The sequence below is a fragment of the Musca domestica genome, unplaced genomic scaffold, assembly GCF_030504385.1.
Source record: "Musca domestica strain aabys unplaced genomic scaffold, Musca_domestica.polishedcontigs.V.1.1 36, whole genome shotgun sequence".
NCBI lineage: Eukaryota > Metazoa > Arthropoda > Insecta > Diptera > Muscidae > Musca > Musca domestica.
Genome location: NW_026712318.1, coordinates 591460 through 614371, shown reverse-complemented (window position 1 = coordinate 614371; position 22912 = coordinate 591460). Strand labels below are relative to the sequence as shown.

Genomic DNA, 22912 nt, shown 5'->3' with positions numbered 1-22912 from the left:
AACAAATCTAAACTTATTCTAAATTTTGATGCTATTTCCGTCTTTTTTTGCTTTCTTTCAAAAAAATTTAAAAGACATATGTAAAAATTATGGCGTTAGACTTTGCTGCAGTTTTTTTTTATCTCACCCTGTATATGCGTTTTAGCTTGCTTTTTTTTGAGAGGTATTATAGATTTTTTAAGAAGATTCTTAGAACTTCTATAAAAAACAACATCGATCTTTTTTGGGAAGATCTATATCTTTTGGAAAAGGTCTACAGATCGTCGGTAAAAAGATTTTCCATCAGATGATATACAGATCTTCTATGAGAATGTAAAAATATATTTTATGAGAAGATCAGCAGATCTATTTATCTATTATTAAATCTCTACAAATATATAAACTCTAAGTATGCTTTGAAAGATTCGCAGCTCTTCTAGAAGATCCACATTTATTATAGAATATCCAGACCCCGTTTATAGATATAAGGTCGTTAACAGAGGTTCCTTAGATATAAAGTCTACATACCAGAACAGTGTTGGCTTGTTTGTTCGGGATACCGTAGTATTTTGTTGTTGCAAAATGGTCAGGCTTTATCCCTACTTCAACTAGGTATTCCCTGCCTTACCCACTGGTAAACATTACCATCGTTCTCCACTAATAAACAAACGTTGTTTTTATAAAAACAACAATAAAGGGATAAAGCATGGCCATTTTGAAACAACAAAAAAGCCTACATACCTTTTATAGGTAGGAAATCTTTAACAGCTCTTCTATGGATATATTTTCAAAAGGTCTTCTAGGGCACGAACAGGATAGTTTTTTTTTTTACCAGGTTCTTCTAAAGATGAATAATCTGCAAGAGGGGTTCGGCAGGGGACCCTCAATATATTTTAAATAAAAAGAAAACCTTGAACATGTCTACAAGGCAAGGAAGGACCTGGAACAGTTTTTCCAGCGGTCGTACACATGCCACAAATCGCATACACACATTCACATTCTTTAATATTTTTAAAATAAATATATAAATATTCTATTAAAATTCTAACATACATATTTAATTCTAAACATGTACAGATTGGTTACACTTCGGGTATCTCGCACACACAAATACAATCAAACACTTTATACAATATGTACTTCATACATGTATGAACACCCCATTCTCTTGCTCAAGAAAGCAGAAATAAAAAAATAATACAATTTCCATGAAATTGTCTTAAATCACTTATTTTGTGCCAATTAACCTTCTAAGTAGGTAATTTATGTCTGCATAATTCCCATTTCTTAAAAATTTCTCAAGAAATTTCCACACTTCTGCAAAGAAAGGTGTGTGTGTGTGTTTGCACGACCTGTTGCTGACATCTGCAAAATGACAACAACACGGAAAATAACACTGGGATACATAGACAATATTTATACATTTTATATAAATATGTAGTTATATATATATTTTTTCATAAATATTACATTGGAACTGATTTAGAACAAGATATAATTGATGTATGCCGGTTTGTGTATATACAACAAAATAATTGAGGAACGTTGAAAGAAGGGCGACATTTTATGCTCCCATTCTATCTTTTCTTTGCAGACACTCTTTTCCTTTGAAAAGAAAATAGAGGCTAAATAAAGGTTAATGTGGCATTTCTATTCAAGTCCGTGCAATGGCATAGCTATACGAACAAAATAATCCAAAGTAATATATAGGGAATCAGTTAGCACCAGGGCACGTTCGATTACAGAGTACGGAGAAAATAAAAATTTTTAACTTCTAGTTATGTATGAAAATGGAATCGTTGACATTTGCAGATATTGCCATACATATTATATAAAAAATAACGTAGTCTTGAACCTGTCCCAACTATCAACACCATCCAAAACGTTTAAAAATATTTTACCAACATTTGATATTAGATGGAAACAATTTTTTTTAAAACTACTCATTATAAACTCAAATCATAATAAAGTCGGTGAGAAATGTCGTTGAAAATATAGAATTCATATAAGTACTACAGCAAAAATAATCTGCTGGAGCTTTTTTTTTTTAATAGAAATTGAAAGGCTTCCTTTATTTAGATGTTAATGTATCAGTAATAAAGTGGAACGAACAATGAGATTTCTAACCCTAATGTATTCCAATAAGGACCCCATTGGCAAAAGCTGGGGCTAAGGTAATAAAGTGGAACTATTTGACGATAATCTGCTCTCAAGCCTGGAAGATTGAGTTATATAAAAACATTCTCCATGCAAAAAATAGATAGAATTCGAAATCATGTGACTTAGAATTATAGCATGCCGTTTTGCAGAAAAACAACAGAAGAAAGGAAATAATCGTGAGACACAGTTCCTTGCATTGTCATTCTGAGACCTTAACAAACATGGGATCTTCAGGGACCGAACAAACGACTAACGTATGACTGGGCCAGCAATAAACAAGTAAAAAAGCAGCTAAATTCGGCCCGGTCGATCATTTTATACACTCCACCATTTGTAAGGAACTTGAAGAATTTCATAAAAAAAAAAAACAGAAAATTACCACTTAATTGAAAATCATTACATAGGGACTATACGAAGACGTGGACACAATTTTCTGTCATAGGCTGTAGTACCCACTTTAATACGAAATTTGTTATAATTCCGGTGAATAGGATAAATCCGGGGCTATAGGAAGACGTGGACCTGCATACGAAATTTTCTGACATAGGTTGTAGTACCCATTAAGATCTTCTAATACGAAATTTGAAACGATTTCGGTGAATAATGTTGCTGAAATCATGAAAATGCCGAATATGGGAAGGTTCCATTATATGGGGGCTATACGAAGACGTGGACCTGCATACAAACAGATTTGAAATAATTCCGGTAATTAATTTCGCTAAAATCATGAAAATACCGAATACGGCTATACGAAAACGTGGACCGACATGTCCTTTTTACGAACTTATATATACTTTGTAGGGTCTAGGAGTGAATATTTCGTGGTGTGAATATTTCGAATTTCGAAATTCCTCCATAGAATGGTGGAGGGTATAGAAACTAATATAAAACAGCTAAATAAGGAGAAATGGTATTTTGAAACTCAGAAGCTCCTTCAGACCTTACGAAAACAGTCTGACCCCTATTCCCATGCGAAGAAGATAGTTTCTACAGCAAAAGAAATATATAGAAATAGAAATACAAAATATAAATAAATTCGTTTTCAGTTTCACACCAATCTGTTATACTGAGAATTATAACTGTTATACAGTGCGTTGATAAATTATGCGATTTGGATCTTCGCCAGTTAAATTCGTTTTTATATTCACGCACATGATTTTATAAAGTACCTTAAAGACCTTCCATTTTTATCTGAAAGACCTCAGGGACCTTCTATGTTTTTTTGAACTCTTAGTTAATGCTGAAGACTTCAAAAGTCGTCTCTGTTAACGTATAAGACCTTAGAGGTGTTCCATCTTTCTAAAGAGTACTAAAGAGGTATTTATGTTTCTATAGGACACCTTTAAGCTCTGGTAACTTGGTATAGAAAACCTTAAATATTTTATAAGTTTCTCTAGAAAACTACCGTGTATCAATAGTTAACCGCCTTTTATGTATCTTTACTGCCTTCTATGATTTATAAAATATCTTTAAGGTTTATTGAAACAAAGAAAGTTTTGAGGAAGAAACGAAGAAGGCCTCTTAAGCTTAATAAAGAATTATTTAAGGCTTTTTAAGACATCTCGATTTTCTCTTGTACAGCAACTAGCTATTTTAAAATATAATATATAGCAAAGTTCGTCGGCAGAACTAGATTCTATATGCTTCTGTGGAAACAAAATTTTCAGGGAGACAGGGTCTCAATATAGTTCTCTGTTCTATGTGTACTTCTTTCGGTCGTCTGGTCTGGCTTTGGTCTACTATCCTCCTCGAAAAGGTATGGGATATTTTTAAGGATAAGTTATGAAGTATAAGTCGTTTTGCCGACAGGTATATAAAATTTGTGGGGAAGGTATTTCAAGGATTAGACCAATATTGTCCTGACCCAACACAAATAAAAATTAGCATTTGCAAACATCTGATGTTTAATTAGCACCGGCTACGCGACCCACAGTTTTTTTAACTTAATAAATTTTACAAGTTCCCGACCTTCGGCATCCAAGCAAATACCTTAATTTTAATATGAAAATTGATTTCCCTGAGAATTGAAAAACAAATGTCTCTAAAACCAAAAAGATATTGACATTTTATACAAATGTCCCAATATAGGCCCAATTTCGACTTTTTGAGTACCTTTCCAAAAGTTGTTCTACGAAAATATGGATTTTTTTGTATTCGGACCCGGTAAAAATTACCCCTAATATGTCCATTTATTGAATTTGTATTTTCATAAGTTTTCATATGATATCTATATTGATATAACGATTCGCTGGAACCGGTTTCATAATCAGGATAATTGGCCCAATTTTGACTTTTTGGGGATCTTTCAAAAAGTTGCTTTGTAAAAATATGGATTTTTTGCATTACTTCGGAACCGGTAAGAATTACCTCTTTCTTACTTTCATACGCTTTCATATGATATCCATATTGAGATATCGGTTCGCTGGAACCGGTTTTATTATCCGAATATCCGGGTACCGGTTTTATTATCCGAATATCCGGGTACCCCGGCCTTTTCAAAAAATCCCATAATCAGCTTAAAAATATCTTCATAAAAATTTAAGGAGAATCCGAGCATACCTTAGGAGTTCACAAACGCCCATGCCTAATTAATTCATTCGTTATCCTGATTTAAACAGACGTAGGGACATCGTTAAATTGGCTTAAAATTTTGGTGATCATCATTATATACGTATATCTTATGAGGTCTTTTGCGAGTATTTCGATAATTTGCAAAGGGAATGATAATCTTAATATACCCTCCATTACTCTGTGTCGTGAAGGGTATCAAAACAATTGCAATTTGTTTCAATAGAATTGTTGCTGAATTCCTTAAGTTTGCGATTTTATTTTTCTATGATGATGATCATCACGTCACACACACTCACGTATGTATGTAAACACCGATACACATACACCTATAAAAATATATATTAAACATCTGCTTTTGGGACTTACCTGCCGGGAAGAAATTGTTTAAGAACGTTGACATTTTTCAAGTAGCACTTGTTTTGTTTTATTATTATTTCGTCGTTTTGTCTTTTGGCGAATCTTCTTCTTGATGTTCTCGTCGTCGTCTTCGTTTTCTTGTTGCTGTTGTTGTTTTTTTTGTATTAATATATACTAGGTAGGTATTTTGTTTTTCTTTTCTTTATATTCCTGCTTTTTGCTACATTCGTTTCGGTTTTGGTTTCTTTTCTTTGCTTTGCTTTTCTTTTATTATCTGTCTGCACACAAGTTGTGGTTGTGTAGGGGGGAAGAGGGGGAAAGAACGGCGGGGAGAGTTTACAGTCTTTGCCGGTTGGTTTACTTGATGTTCGTTAGTTCGTTCGTTCGCTGCCTGCCTGCCTGCCCAGAGAAGAGGTTTGAGTGGATGTGTGTGTGTTTGATTTGTTTCGTTTTTTTTTTTTCTTTCTTTATTTCTTTCTCTTTTGTTTGTTGTTTTTGCGTTTTGTTTTGAGGTTTCTTTAGAAAACTGTTGCAATTGCTGCAGATGTTATTATTGCTGATGTTGGCCGGCCGCCGTTGATGATGCTGCCGATGGCAAGACAGATGATGATAATGGGGATAATAATGATGGGTGCTGCTGGTGGCCAAGTGAAGTGCATTTAGTTGCCGCGTTTGTTGCGCTTTGTTTATGTTTGCTGGCTGGCTAGGCTGGGCTGGATGGATGGCTGCTGGCTGTTGAATTTCTTTACGGTCCGTTGATTCCGAGCTACTTGCGATTGTTGCTGATGCTGCTGCTAGTGGTGGTGGTGGTGATGGTACTGCTGCTTTGTTATTGTCGAGTATTAAAACGTGCAAATCGCATGGAAAACTCTGCACATCATCAGGCCGAGGAGGCTCTTGTTACTGTTTGTTGTCGGCTAAAGTGAGTGTGACTGGTGGCTGGTTGATGCACTGTACTAGTCGTCGAATCCATCAACAACAATAACAACTCATCTTAATATCGGAAAACGATAACACCCGACGACTCTGACACTACAAAAGTGATTGGTGTGTACTCATTAAGCAGAGGAGGCGGCAAAGGTGTCTCGGAGGGATTGGAAGAGGTTTGCCAACTGATAGCTGATATGGCAATAATCGCAGCAATGGTTTCTTACTTTTATTGCACCCGATTATGATGATGAAGATGGCGGCGATGTTGCTGTCAACACTGTTGGCTGTCTGTCTTTATGGTTGGCGGGTTTGCTCTACTATCTCTCTTCTGATGGCTAGATTGTTGTGCCTTCACTTATCCACACTCACACAAAAGACATGTCAAATCAAAGTGTACACCGACGTTGACTTCTGTTAACCAACCACATCAACAACAACAAATGGGGGGCATGTCACTGTTATTGTTGTTTTGTTTATATTCAATTCTTGTTCTCCTTTCGCTCTCTCTCTCGCTCTCGGCAAAATGTTTGGATGGTTGGATTTGGATTTGAAGAACAATAACAATTGGAGCCACCACACAAGAAAAGCAAAATGAAAGGCAGTAGCAAAACGAGAGGTAGGACGGGAGAGTTGGTTGGGGAGTAGGAGAGTAAAGGGAAAATCTATATGTATTGTGTGGAGTATGGAGGAAAACAAAAACAAAAAAAGAAAGTTATATAGAGGTCGAAACAGATGTTTGCTCTGCTCTGCTGTGTTGGGGGCAATTTCTCTGTGTGGTTGTTGTTGCTGCTGCTGCTGTTTTACTTTTGTTTGTCAATACTTTTGGTTCGTCAATTTTACGGCTACATTGATGCTGCTGACGTTGTTTGGCAATGTCGTGACACAAACACACATCGATGAACGAACGGTGTAGAGAGAAGGGAATTCTCAAGGAGTATAAAAACAAAACTGGTTCTCTGTTCTCTTCTTGAAATCTCTGAGGCAAATCTGTTTTTTTTCACATAATTACCTATCTCTCACAAACACTCTCTTTTTTCACCCATTTGTCACAACACTTAACAACACTCTTGTCTAGATGGCGCTAGTACGCAGGAAAATATATATTTTTTGTGGGAGGAGGAATTATTTGGTTTTTATTATTAGGTTTTGTTTCTAATTCACGTAACACTCATTTTTTTTCTTTTGTTAATTTTATTTGTTTTCTTTTATTTTTTGTTTGGTTAATGGAAATTCGTTTCGGTGATTGTTTTCAGCTGCAATTGGTCAGATGGTGGAAGATGTAAACATAGAGCTGCAAAGAAAAAGGATAAATTGTTGTGTTAAAAGGTGTTGGATATGAAAGGAAGAGAGAGAGAGAGAGAGATTAACAATACGGACTAGGGTTGCCATAACTAAATAAAATAAGTGAACATTTTGAAACAGTGAATAAAGACTTAAAGACTACACAAAATGAATTTTGAGCAAAAGGTTTGTGTCTTCAATAGATAGTGTAACAACTCATGACAATTACAGAAACGAATGATAAATTAAAGTTTGAAAAATCCAAAAACTGTGGTTTCAAAATTCTATTCCACTGACCCTTCCAAAAATTTGAATATTTCCTTGGCGGTTTAAATCAGCTAACACTGGTAAGTATGTTGTTATAATATCATAGCAACACAGGTATTTTTACAGGGTTGCCATATTTTGACTCTGTCTTGTCCTATCTTTATACTTCTATGTTTTTGCAGTGAATCAAATTGAAATACACATAGAACTGATAAAACCAATTACAACTTCTATAGAAGGGACAAAAGTCAGTCTAGGCGGACTCTATGAGACCCTACACCACTATGCATATTTAGTAAAGCTATCTGTAGCAAATAACACTTAATATTGCAACTTTTGGGAGTTAAGCTCTCATGATTGCATATTACGGCTTTTGCACCGTTAAAAATTGAAATCAAATGGAATTAGCATATGGAAGTTATATAAAATTCCACTAAATTTTATAGCTGTATTTCTATAGTGTGTGTGACCTCTCTTACAAAATATGATTGCATTAGGGTGTATGCCATGACTTAGAGAAGGCTTAAATTTATATCGGATGAAGAGATGAAAAAAGAGCAACCAACTTCAGACTACTGTCATTTCTAAGCCACTCGTCCGACAGCTGTTAAAATTATTCCAGTGATAGCTCATTATATTGTTTACAAGCGTACAAAAGCATTTTGGTGAGAATTTTCCAGAAAAAAGTAATTCGTAATGGAATTTAAGCCTGATAGTGTGATTTCTTTATATTTGGCTGAAAAACCACAAATGGCTATCGTTAGACCATTTAAATGTGAACAAATCTTTTGTGTCTCGTACCATCGCTCGTTACCGTGATACTGGTAGCGTAGCCCGACGTCATGGGAGTGGACGGAAGAAAACACAACATCAGCAGCAATGGTTCGAAAAGTAAAGAAGCGACTTGATCGAAACCCGCGTCGCAGTGGCCGAAAAATGGCTCGTAAGCTGAACATATCCCAATATTCCATTCGGCAAATATTGAAAAAATGAGCCCATTCCAAATTCCAAAAAGTTCAAGAACTTACACCGTAACAGAAAAAAATAGACTCAAAAGGGCTAAAAAGTTACTTCGCTCGGCCGAAAGTGGTGAACTGCCGAATTTGGTTTTCTCCGCTCCGATGAGAATACATTCGTTGTTCAGCAGTTTGTAAACAAACAAAATGATCGTGTTTACTTGGCAAAGGGGTCACTGAAAATGTGCAGAACTCAAGCGCCGGCCATGTTGATGGTGTGGGTCGCCATAACAGCCGATGGTCGTGCTCCGCTCGTATTAATCCACCGTGGCATCAGAATAAATGCCGAAAATATTCTGGAAGGAAGGCCTTGGGCACGCAAACATTTTGGCCGCAGACCCTGGACATTCCAACAGGACTCAGCACCATCGCACTCAGCACGCTCCACCCAAGAATGGTTACAAAATGAGGTTCTTTGGTTTATTTCCAGCGCACAAGGGCCACCAAAACCTCCGGATAGGAATCCGTTGGACTATTTGGTCTGGAGTATTTTAGAAAGCAAGGTTGACACTAAAAAATACTAAAGTGTCGATCACCTCAGGCAAGCACATCACCGGGAATGGGCCAAAATACTGCAGATCAACATTCGGGCAGCGTTTGACGGTTTCATTGTCCGTTTAAAGGCCATAATTCATGACAAATGTGACCAATTCGATCAAATCTAAACCTATTCTAAAATTGGATGCTATTTCCGACATTTTTTGCTTTCCTTCAATAAAATTTAAAAATGTATATTAAAATTATCGCGTTTGACTTTGTTGCAGTTTTTTTTATCTCACCGAAGATGTGAGGTGCGAAATTTGAAGAGATCCGGATGCTTATTACGAATTTCATGATTGATGAAAATATTGAGATGTGCCAAGCCTCAATGAAATCGGATGTTAATTTTTATTTAATTTTATGAGCTACATGAAGAATATTCAAAATTTTATCCCTTTGTGGGGGAGGTACCAGAAGTAGTGGACCGATATATTCCATTCCATTTGCACCACATCTTGTTATAGTAGAAATAATGGGATGTGTGAAATATGAAGAGCAACGGATGTTTATTTCAGATTTTATCCTCGTTTTGATCATTCAAAATTTTGACCCTTTGTGGGGGCGGTACCGGAAAGAATGGTTCAAGCATTACCATCTTTATAACAAATCTTGTGCTGATAAAAATATTGAGATGTGCCAAGTCTAAATGGAATCGGATGTTAATTTCGCGTTTTACGAGCTTAATACTAATTCAAAATTTTGACCCTTTGTGGAGGAGGTATCTGAAGGAGTGGACTGACATATTCCATCTTCACACCAGATCTTGGGTCAATAAAAATATTGTGATGTGCGATAATTAAAGAGAATCGGATGCTCACCTCGCATTTTATAAGAGTTATAATTATTCCAAATTGTAGCTCTTTGGGGATTGGTGCTTGATTAAACGTACCGATATTATTATCATTTCTCTTTCTATGCAGTAAATTATTTTCTTTGAAAATGTTGACATTTTGTGGGGGAGGTACCAGAAGGAGTGGATCGATATTGCCCATCTCCGAACTCGATCTAAGTTTAATAATAATATGACGATGTAACAAGTTTGTACCAAATCGGATACTTCCTTCGAGAGTTATCGTGCACACCAACAAGACAGACAGACGAACGCACGGACACCCCTAGATCGACTCCAAATGTCCTTAAAAGAGAAGCCTAAAGTCTAAAACTGTTATTTACATGAGGCACGTTTTGGCCGTATCAAATGATAAATAACATCTCTAGCCACATGGCTAAGGGTATACAAATCAGGTATGACGAATTTGAGTGACTTCCTTGGTTTCGCTTTCATTTTTAGAACTTCATGTCTTAAAAAAAAGGTTTTCTACTGAATTTGCTCTACAACTTTGCTTGATATTTTAAGCTGGCAACTCTAGTAATGTTAAGCAGGACATGTAAGAAACATAACACATAAAACATGTTTGCCAAATAGGACACTGGGGTATAACGGAGAACGAAGAGAAGAGACCGACTAACAAAGGAGACACAGAGAGTGAGAGATACACAAATTGTTTCTCTCTGGCAATCTCCCAACTTGTTGTGATAGACATAACATTATTGTTGTCATGTTGGTGTTGTTGTTGTGGTTGATTCTATGCAAAATGTTTCCTTGGTATGTTGGAATCATTGTTGGTGTTGTTGTTGTAGCAGACTGACAGACTGACTGAGACCGCCAGTCTATCACAACAAAAACTCGGTTGGATATTTAATAAGGATATACAAATATCTGTCTGTATGTATCTATCACGGTATGTATTAAGGACTAGGAAATTGATGTATGTATGTATGTGTGTGTGTGTGTGTGTCTGTATATCTATGCATGCATGTTCATGTGTTTGTGTTCACTTGGCATATGTAAATATCCGTCTGACATTTACAAAACGAAGTAAAATAGAAGTAACTTTTCTGCTGTAGATAGATAGGTTACGTATTTTACATATACCTTGTAATTGACTTTACATACATTTTTTTATTTGATTTTAAATGTAATTGATGTTGTGGTTGTTGTTGCTAAGTTCTTGTTGATGTTCAATTTCGATGGGTACACTATTTGTTTATATTAGACGACTTTATTTACGAGTTATTTGGTTTGTCATTTGTTTAAAATTTTTTCGTGATTTTTTTTGTTACTTATTTTCAATGCGATTTACGTTGTTGGGACGAAGGATTTTTTACATTTTTTTTATTTACTTTTTTGATTTTAATCTTTTATTTAAAAAAGTTTAAAAAAATATGCACACATATTGCTGCTGGATAACAAAAAAAAAAAAAAAAAAAGAATTTACATAAAAATCATTATTGGAATTATCAGGAAATTTCAGATTTTTTTTATTTTTTTTTGTTATTGATGTTCACATAAACCACAAATCTTTGCTTCGTGGTCTTGAAATAAATGCAAAATATGTTTTGTTTTATTTTTATTGCTGCTATTATTATTGTTGATGTTGATGTTATTAAAATATTTCAAAACATTTCCTTCAACATACACATATACAAAATTACAAACATCACTTAATTACATTTGGTCCGTCGGGTCGAATCGGTCATATGCCCATAACGCGCTTATCGGAGATATGCATTTGTTTCACCGCCACCAACATTCTCCTGTAAGGTATCGAATGAAACTGAAGACAAAAGAGTTCCTTTGACTGGTACGTCCAATGAGATTGTTGTGTGTTGTGCTCACTCACGGCCTGGTTGGCTGGCGGCTCTCCACGAAACTTCTTCATCAAAACAGAAGAGAAAAACAGAAATCAAAATAAAAATTGCAAATAAAATCAAAACCGAAAGAACATAGGTCAGGGATGGAAAAGCGAGTTACTGTGGGATCTTCTATTGTCAATAGGAGACAGTTAGGTTTTCTATTTTCAATAGTGAGGACATCTATTTTAATCTTCTATTTTATTGGAGGACTGTAGGGTCTTCTGTCTTCAATAGAAGACCGTGTTTTTAATAGAGGGTAGATATGCCTTTTATTTTCAATAGAGGACCGGGAGGTCTTCTATTTTCAGTAGGAGAGGACGATGTCTTTTATTTTCAATACAGGAGCCAAAGGTCTTCTGTTGTGAAGACTCTGAGCTCTTATATTGTTAATGGAGGACTTTAAGGTCTTCTATTGCCAATAGAGAACCTTTAGATCTTATATTGCCATAGAGGACCGTGAGGTTTTCTATCCTCAATAGAGGACCGTAGGGTGTTCTATCCTTCAATAAATAACCGTGGGGACTTCTGTTTTCAATAGATGACCGTGAGGCCTTTTCTTTTAAATAGAGGAACGAGTTGTCTTTTATTTTCAATAGAGGACCGTGAGATATTCCGTTTTCAATGGAGGACCGTTTGAACTCTGGGGTCTTATATTTTTAACACAGGACCCTGAGGTCTTCTGTTGTTAATAGTGGGCTCTGATGTGTTCTATTGTCAATATAGGACCCTGAGGTCCTTTATTGTCAATATAGAACCCTTTGGTATTTTATTGTCAATAGAGGACTGTGAGGTCTTCTATTTTCAAAAGTGGAAAGTGAGGTATTCTATCCTCAATAGATGACCGTAACGTCTTATATCCTCAATAGAGGAAAGTGAGGTCTTCTATTTTCAAAAATGACAGTGAGGTCTTCTATTTTCAATGGAGGACCGTAGGTTCTTCAATAGAGGACCCTGAGACCTTTTATTTTTAATAGAGGACCGTGAGCTCTCCTATTTTCGATAGTGGACCGTGAGGTTATCTATTTTCAGTAGAGGACGGTTAGGTATTATATTTTCAATAGAGAAACCTGAGGACTCTGTGGTCTTCTGTTAGGGGACTCTGAGGTGTTCTATTGTCAATAGAAGACCACGAGCAAAAATAAGTTATACGTGTCAGGAAGAGAGACGGAAGACTGAGGCTTCAATGCAACAAGTTCTCCAAAACATCCAGAGCCCTCACTCCACTTCTTCGGAAACAAAAAGTGAATCAGATCTCCAAAAGAAAGATTTTTTTGCTTGTCAGTGAAGCACTCAAAACAGGTCAGGTACTTGGAAATGGAGACAATAAGGATCCAAAGACATGGAATGACAGAGAAAGCCACAGCAAGAACGTGGGTGGGGCGGCCGCAGACTGGGACTCGAAATTTGTAGTCGCTGCAAAGGAGACTCAGCAAAAGCAGGAGGGAAGAACCCCTCTCCCCTTCTTCGAAAGCAGAAAAGAGGATCAAATCTCCAGAGGAGAAGTACGCCGTGAAGAATTCTTCTAAAAAGCTCAGGATAATAAGCAGGAAGACTAAGGCTTCAGGGCAGCAAGATCTCCAAAATATCCAGAATGCTCCTACCAGTTCTTTGGAAGCAGTAAAGAGGATCAGATCGCCAAAGTAGCAGAACGCCGAAAAGCCTTCTTCGAAGAAGAAAAAGAGTTTTCACCCGTCAGTGCTGCAGGAAAACTCGTCCAGGTATCTGGAAATGGTGACGATAAGGAGCCAAAGGCAAGATATGACAGAGGACAGAAGACTGCCTCAGCCAACGTAGAAGGCAAGAGCCATCTCCCCACTTTTTCGAAAGCAGAACAGAGGATCAGATCACCAGGGAGCAGAACGCCACGAAGCCTTCTTTGAAAAAATAACGAGGAGGTAGATTGAGGGTTCGGGGCAGCAAGATCTCCAAAAGATTCAGAGCCCTCCCTCTATTTTTTCGAAAGCAGAAAAGAGGATCAGATCCCCAGAGGAGCAGAATTTTTACAAAACGTTTTTCTAAAAAGAAAGCCACAAAAAGAACATAGGGAGCGTGGCCGCAGACTCGGACATCTGTAGTTGCTGCTAACGATACACACCCAACGCAGAATAACAGAGGGCCGCGGAACATGAAAAGGGGTCGCCATTTTTATTTAAACTTACTCTACAGAGACGACCTGTTCCATGCAGGATTCAACACGCACTATAGTTCCGGCAAACTACATAAAGATCACCTCATGACTGTAGAAGACCAGTTCAGTAAGAAGATATTGGAATATCCTCGGCAGTCCTTCAAAACAAGACTTTGGACATTAAAAGGTGGGAGACAAGGAAGAACGAGAGGACGGCACCCACCTTGTGGTGAGACAACCTTTCAACCAAATGTTCTATGTCTCGAATGCTGTCTTCTTTAAAGTGGGGAAGACGAGGAATAGATTGATAAGCTGCCGACTTCACGACGTAGTTACAAGGGACAAAGTTATTAAGGTAAGCCAACTAGGGGGAATCTTGTCACCACTCCTCTGGCCTACCACTATAAGCAGTCTTTTAAGGAACCTAACCAAGAAGACTATTTTTTATATACTGCCTAGAGAAATGAAGCAGTTATTGCCGCCATGAGACTTAAAGCGATGAAAGAGAAACATTACATTTCCCATCTCTGGCAATGACACTTGTCCAGCTATGCTCTCTTATGTTTTACAAATCGACACATACACTCACACTCTAACTCTCCTATTAAAATAAATACACTGCAAATTATATTGGGGAGGATCAGGATGTAAAACATAAATGCAATTTATGCTACGTCTGGTGTAGATATTGTTTTTGTTTATTTTTGTAAATATAGGTATAGAGCATTGCACAGTGGGGCAAATTATTTGAAAATTTATCGAACTTCGTTTTTCTGGGTGTCATTAGAAAAATTCACTTTATACCTACCATTATACCCTCCACCTTGAAAAGAAGGGCAGACCCTATAAAGTATTCATGATAAAACAATGTGAGTTGTATCGTGAGTCTGTCTGTTGAAATCACGATAAGGTCCACATTATTTGACGTAGAGCTTCAAAATTTGGTAGAACAATTTGTATTGTGTCTAGGAAGAAAATCGGTCCACGTTTTGGTGTAGCCGCCATATAACGGTACCACTCGATATTCGGTACTGGATGATTTTCGTTGCGGATTTTTCTAAAATTGGTATTTATAGGTCATAGTGGATTCCATCTCCGGTAGCGGTATTTATAGGTCATAATAGGTTCTATCTCCGCTGGCGGTGGTGTATAGGTCCACGTCTTTGTTAGCTTCCATATTACCCGTACCTCCCCCCGATATTCGGTATTTTGATCATTTTCGCCATATTTTCCAACGGAATTGTCTAAAAATTGTTTATTTTTTCCAATCTTTATCCACAGAATATTTGATCAGAAATTGAGATAAAACATCGGAAAAGATCTTAGCTTCCAATTAGTGAACTAGTTCATTTACTTTTTTCAGTAAGAAAACTTACTTTATATTTATCTTAGGTGGATTGGCTTTCGTTTGTTTTTTTTTTTTGTCAAAAAATCTGATTCAATTTATTCGGTTATTCGGTGATCTGTCATATTCGAAATTTACAAAAATTTCGCAAATCAATGAACAATGAATTAGTTGATGTGAACTAGTCGTTCATGGGTTCTTTCTAGGTACAGCCTTGGTTCTTCTTGGTACTCACCAGAGTAAAACTAAAATATAAAAAACTATAAATTCTGGAAATCAATGGTCAAATCAAATAATAATCATTTGATTTGATTATTTCACAATTTATATGCCCTAAAGTTTCCACTGTGCGAGAAGACAAGACACGACAAAATTACAGAGAAATCATCAACAATGATGTTTAGAAGAAGAATAACAAACCCAGGGAGTGAAATTCGAAAACAAAATACAATAACCTCCTACGTCACTGGCATTCGTTTAGAAATATTGCGAAAAACAGAACAAAACAATAGCTGGAAATCTCCATGGGAGTCATTACTTGACAACTGAACTAAAGTCGATGGGAAACTACTCTGGGTATTAGGGAAATATCAACAGAAAATGAGAGACGGACAGGCAGAGAGAGAGAGCGAGAGAGTTGTCATTGAGTCCCATGCCGAACTCAAACACAATGAAGGGGGGGCCTGACAGTGCCAGGAATGCTAAAAAGAAATCGGTGGTAATGATGATGGCACAACATAAACGGCCACAGAGAATAACAAAACAAAGTGGTAGGAAGACAGGGAAAAGGGGGAGAGGTATTTGCAAAAAAGAAAGAAAACACCATAAAGAGAAAAACAAAAATACATGTCTATAATGGGTACATTTCAAAGGTAGGGAGTCCAATTGTTGTTGTTGAGGACAACAGTGGCCAAACACCGCCACATTTGGTTTGGTGTTCCAGAGAATTGTTTGATTTCCATAGACATAGACAGACCATCATCAGCAGCCCATGGGAAGATATTCAACAGACAACATAGGGGCTGGAAAGGCAAGTGTGAATGGGTGTGTGTGTGTGTGTGAGTAAGGAGAAAAAACGAGCAAAGCAATAAAAAATAATTGAAGCGGAATTCCGCCGTTTCACATCCATCCATTTGGCTGAGTTGCCTACATCCATCGTCCGTGGCTAGGGTAAATTATCATTTTCTGGAACAGGAATGAATTTAACGTCGAGGTTAAACATCGAGTTCAATTAGCGTATATTTATAACAGCTACCCTTAGAGGTGCAGAAACGAGGAGGACATTAACTTCATTTAGTGGGGTGTAATTAGAAATAAGTGCAACATTTGCAACATTTAGAAAGGGATGTCAATTTGGAAAAAGTTGCATAAATTCTTCTTAAAGCCTTATGCGGATTAGGACATGTTTGACAGGACTTTTACAGATTGAACAAATTCCACTTGAAATTTATAGATATATGGTATTACGGGAATTCATACCAAGATCGAAAATCTTTCAGTGGTCGTTCGGACAATAGGGGTATTATAGCTCTCCTACGGGATATCCAACAAAAGCTATATATTTTGACATACGATATGATTATTCAAAATGATGAAAGTTTATGAGGGAGGTACCGAATGAGTTCAACTATATTTGACCTATGTCTAACATAAATATTTCTGGATTTAAATATATCGACTGCTTACTCTACTTTAAGGGTGAGATGAAAAAACTGCAACCAACTTCAGGCTTCTGTCATTTCTAAGCCACTCGTCCGACAGCTGTTAAAATTATTCCAGTGACAGCTCATTATATTGTTTACAAGCGTACAAAAGCAACATCAGCAGAAATGGTTCGAAAAGTAAAGAAGCGACTTGATCGAAACCCGCGCCGCAGTTGCCGAAAATGGCTCGTGAGCTGAACATATCGCAATATTTCTTTCGGCGAATATTGAAAAATGAAGTCGGAGTAAAGTCATTGATATTCCAAAAAGTGCAAGAACTTACACCGCAACAGAAAGAAAAAAGACTCAAAAGAACTAAAGAGTTGCTTCGCTTGGCCGAAAGTGGTGAACTGCCGAATTTGGTTTTCTCCGCTGCGATGAGAAAACATACGTTGTGCAGCAGTTAGTAAACAAACCAAATGATCGTGTTTACTTGCCAAAGAGGTCAGTTGTAAATGTGCACCTTCGGTTGGCCACCAGAAATTAAGCGCCGGCCATGGTGATTGTGTGGGCCGCCATAACAGCCAAAGGGCGCTATCCGTTCGTATTAATCGAACATGGCATCAGAATAAATGCAGAATATTATCGCGAAATGTTTTGGAGGGTGTATTAAAGCCTTGGGCACGCAAAAAATTTGGCCGCAGACCTCGGACATTCCAACAGGACTCAGCACCATCGCACTCAGCACGCGCCACCCAAGAATAGTTACAAAAAAGAGGGTTCCTCGTTTATTTCCAGTGCACAATGGCCACGAAAAATTCCCAATACGAATTGTGTCTGGAGTATTTTGGAAAGCAAGGTTGGAACTAAAAAATACTAAAGTGTCGATCACCGCACATCCACCAAATCGAACAAATCTATTTTTTAAGGAACAACTCTAGTTTAGTAAAAACTCTTTGTTTTTTTTCGAAATTTTTTCCAGAGGTAGGTATTTTTAACCTGATTCCGGGAAACTATTTTTTTCTTGACCCCAGATTTTTGACCAGAAAATCCGGGTTCAAGACCTGTCCTGGACACGGCCCCTATTACCCCATATAGACAATATAGTATCGTTGGAAAGCTTATGAAAATACCTATCCAACAAGTGGTCACATGATGGGTTATAGTAAAATTATCAAAAATTATTATTTTTTGGACCCGGATTTTTTATAAAACCCCCAAAAAGTTCAGAAAGAACCTATTATGGGGGTCAACAAAATTAATGGCAAATTATAGCTGGCTCTCTTACCTTTCCAAAATGCTACAATTTATGCTAATACCTTTCTCGGGTCCAGAGATATGGGTCTTTCCATCCGCATTACCCGATTCTAACCAGTTTATTAAAATAATGTTTTCAGTAAAAAAAGGTTTATTTCGCGTAACCGTTGTTGGACCTTCGAAAAAATGAAAGAGTTTTTATTAAACTAGAGTTAAGCCCAGGGCACTTACCCTATCCTATAATTTTTCAAAACAAATTTGTAAATAATTCACAATAAGGCAGTATTTTTTGACCTAGCATTTCGTGGATAGCACTGACCTTGAGCTGTGAACTAGTGCCCATGTTTTCCTGGCTGAACTCTTCAAAAAAGTTAAAATTGAAAAATTTCATTAATTTTACAACAGCCACCGATTTCGAAAACAAATCCCTATACTCTTGGTGTTATGTTCTATGCGATGGCCACAACTTGCAAAACCTTACAAACAACACACACAATGGTTAAACTGGAACGTCAGGTGATATCTTATAACACGCAACATTTTTTCTCGTCCAAACGACAGCTGTTGTTTATGTTTTCCATCTCCTCTTTTTGATACTTTGTACACCGAGGTACACATCCTTCAGTGCATATCCTTTATATAGCTGACTATGTATTGTTTTCTTCACTTATACATATTTCTGATCGAACAAGTTAGGTAGTGTTCTTTAGAATTTCTTAAACACCATTGACTTGCTACACGGATAATTGTTTGTCTGTCAGCCAGAACAAGACAATTCGATACTTATTGCCCGCCGATGATGATGATCACCGCAGCCAGCACCGTCGCTGCTACTACTTTATTCAATAAATCCTACAGGTACACATAGAATGTAGGCATTGTGCAAGGTAAATGCAATATGTACATAGCACCAACAATACACATAAAGAGAGCAAGGAGAGCGCGAGGGAGAGGTCGACAGACAACATAAAAGAACAACAAACAAAAAAAAACACACAAACCAAACCATAACAACACAACAGCTGCAAACCAACGACGAGACGCCAGCCATGTTTGCCATTTTCTTCTGTGTATATATTTTGGCGATGTGTGTGCATGTTCATGGCAATGTACATACACATGTAAATACATTGTGTGTATGTGCATAGCCTTTGCCAAAAAGGTACAACAAAACAATAATAAACCATAAAAGGGGGATAAAAAGAAAATGCAAAAAAGTGAATAAAAAAACAGGCAGGAGCATAATACGAAGGAGTTATCAACACAATCAAAACAAAACATTGCAAAGAGAGAGAAAGGGAGTGTGAGAGAACATTGGCTACAATGTTGTCTCTTTGGCGTTTTTTATTTGTGTTATCGTTATTTTTAATTGGCTTCTTTTGAGATTCTGTTTAAAATGAACATTGAAACGTTATTAAAGGGAAAAGCTAATACATCCACCGAAGATTTTTAATAGATTGAATCATCTTTTTCTCAACGAAATGTTACCGATAGAATTCTACTTCACTTTTGTAAGCCCGGTCACAACAACAAATTAAAAAAAATTGGTTTAAATAGTCGGTGTTGGACATACGCAGAAGAGAAAATCTTAAGCCCCGGCCGAATGCCAGCTATTTAAAAAGTATCAAGGTCAGAAAAAAATTGTGTGTGATAAGAATATCAGCTTTAAACTAGGTGTCTTTACAAAAATTCCGGTGGGAATATTTTTTGTACGAATTTTGCTCCTACTCAAAAAGTGGCCGAAAATGGCTCGTGAGTTGAACATATCGCAATATTCCATTCGGTAAATATTGAAAAAAATGAGCTTACCCCAAGCCATTGAAATTCCAAAAGAACCTACACCGCAATAAAGAAAATAGACTCAAAAATGCTAAAGAGTTGCTTCGCTTGGCCAAAAGTGGTGAACTGCCCAATTTGGTTTTTTCCGATGAGAAAACATTCGTTGTCCAGAAGTTTGTAAACAAACAAAATGATCGTGTTTACTGGCCAAAGAGGTCAACTGAAAATGTGCACCTTGGGTTGGCCACCAGAACTCAAGCGCAGGCCATGGTGATGGTGTGGGCCGCCATAACAGCCGATGGTCGCTCTCGCTCGTATTAATTGACCGTGGCATCAGAATCAATGCCGAATATTATCGCGAAAATATTCTGGAGGGTGTATTTAAGCCTTGGGAACGCGCCACCCAAGAATGATTACAAAATGAGGTTCCTCGCTTCATTTCCAGCGCACAATGGCCACCAAAATCTCCGGATTCCAATCCGTTGGACTATTGTGTCTGGAGTATTGTGGAAAGCAAGGTTAGCACTAAAAAATACCTAAGTGTCCATCACCTCAAGCAAGCGCTTCGCCGGGAATAGGCCAAAATACCGCAGAGCAACATTCGGGCAGCGTGTGATGGTTTCATTGGCCGTTTGAAGGCCATAATTTGTGCCAAAGGTGACCAATTCGAATAAATCTAATCTTATTCTAAAATTTGGTACTATTTCCGTAAATAAAGTTAAAATTATGGCGATTGACTTTGTTGCAGTTTTTTTATCTCACCTCAAGTTATTGTAGTGTATTAGGTATTGCCATAAGCTTCTTATTGCTACCCATATAATATAAATCGATTCTATAGAACTGAAAAATGGATTTTGCGTCCATACTTTCAATTTTAAAAGAAAACTTACCTGTGATAATAAAGCTCCTAAGCTCAAGGCGAAAGAGGTATTTTTTCTAAATTTAACCTACTCTTATAGCAAAGCAACTACTTATTTAAGTTCGTAGTTATGGAATTAAAGAGTGGTATATAAAAAATATTCCCTGTACGTGATTTTCTGGACTTGTCCGTCTTAACTTCCATTCGCATTTTTCTGTCGTCATTTGTATTACTTTCTACCGTCAAATTTCTATATGGTTGTTCAACAACAATGTAATTTTAAATCCTTAAGCGTCTACCATTAATTCCTTACCCTATAAACCGATTTTGTTAGGTTTCTTTCAAATGTACAGCGATTTTCAAAAAAATGCGATTTTTCCATTAGAAAACATTGGCCATACTGAACAGTACATTACGGCTGCCCATAAAATTGAGAGACAATTTACCAACAACAAACCATAACGGTAAACAAATGAAATAAAACAAGAAAACACAACAACTCTCAGAGGGGGTCATTTATAAAAAAAAAATCAAATTAGAATTGTCGTGGACAGAGAGAGAGGTCGGCGAGTGCAATGCAAAAAGTAAATCATAAAAACACCAAACATTGCTTCTTCTTCTTCTCCTCCTCCCCTAGACAAATGGAGTTTGTTGTTTTCAACACAAAGTTAAAAGTAGAACAAAAAAAGAAAAACTGGTATAACATGTCAATGATGTTTGACTTGGATCTTGTGTTGTTGTTGTTGCTGCGCTGATGTTGTTGTCTAAAGCGCAACACAAACAAGATCGTTTCTAAACATAAACTTAAAGTGAAGAGATTTTGTTGAAGTGGTGGGGGTAGCGAGCACCAAAATAATGTAAGACGCAATTCACAATGGACAAATTTGGAAAAGCTAGCACACACACATTCACATGAACACGGTATTTTTTAAGAATAATGGAGTTAAGAAAGAATGAAATAAAAAAATTAACCAAAACTCGCTAGGGTAAGTTTTATGTTTCACATTTTACGAATTTCTAGATTTTTCACATCAAACTCCGGCTTGACACGAAATCCAAACAAGCCACCAGTTATCGCAAAGCAGAAACTTGCCGCAAAATGTAAAAAAACAAACACAAAAATAAATGGCGCTGCTGCAAAGAAAAATGGATGGGAATTTGCAAAAATAATTTCTTTGGCTTTTCGCTTTGCGATTTTCTTTTATTGCCTGGCTGTTTGCAAAACACATTCACGGTATTACATTTTATTTTTGTATTTATTTCACATTGAAAACAATTCGATTCCTCTATTTCATGGTTTTATGTAAATTTTCACAATTGATTTTCTTTTATTTGGCGTTGTTTTATTTTCTTTTGCTAGGTACATTTATGTATGTAGATATTTTTTTCTCGTTTCTGCATTATGTTTTACACAGCTCATCTCTACATTTTATTGCATTTCATTTTCACATCACATTACACAGAGAATTCTTTCTTTAAATTGAACTTTTTCCGTGCATAAAAATATTTTTCTCCATCGCCCTTTGACAATACAAAAACACACAAAGATAATTTTCCAAAATATTTACTACAATTTTAATGATATTTACTTTGTTTTATGTTGCTTTTGCATAAAAAATCGCGCTTGGCGTCTACAACAGCTGTAAACTTTGTAAAACTGTAAAGAGATGGGATGCCTACGTCGACTTTGGACTTATCGTTGCGATTAATCGATTATTTCGATTTGTCGATGCAAGTGAGAGAGAGAGAGAAAGAAAGGCATCAGCAAAACGGATGAGAGAGTGTTATTCCATGACAGCTGTTGGCTTTGTGATTTTTGCCGCCGTTGGTTTAGTTTTTAACGGCCGATTGCGGTTGTTGTTATTTGACGTTGAGTTCTTTGAGTGATTGCCGCCATTCTGTAACAGCATTCTATTTAGATGTTTAAAAGAAGAATTCCAATTGGGATGTTAGATATGTGAGAATTTATTTTGTGAAAAAGAAAGAAGGGAACCTGTGTTTGTTGTATTCCCCGGCCGTTGTTACATTGGTGTTTGGCTGCAGCTTCTGGCGCTATTATTTGCAGCCGTTCTTTAAGTAAGAGCCGCCATTAATAGTATTCTG

At 36.8% G+C, this 22912-nt stretch overlaps 1 protein-coding gene across 4 annotated transcripts in view; it reads right to left on the bottom strand.

Annotated features, from left to right (window-relative positions):
• The window catches only part of LOC101895716 (PAN2-PAN3 deadenylation complex subunit PAN3-like), an 88608-nt gene extending 66103 nt beyond the window's left edge, over positions 1-22505 (bottom strand). For 3 of the 4 annotated variants that reach the window (XM_059125997.1, XM_059125999.1, XM_059126003.1), the window contains exons 1-2: positions 22399-22505; positions 5077-7288 (exon numbers count right to left, since the gene is read on the bottom strand). In XM_059125997.1, the coding sequence (XP_058981980.1) occupies positions 5077-5110 (34 nt within the window). In that variant the 5' untranslated portion in view covers positions 5111-7288; positions 22399-22505. Of the gene's footprint in view, positions 1-5076; positions 7289-22398 lie in introns of those variants that run through there. The other variant, XM_059125998.1, reaches the window with a different exon arrangement.
• Between the last annotated feature and the right edge of the window lie 407 nt (positions 22506-22912).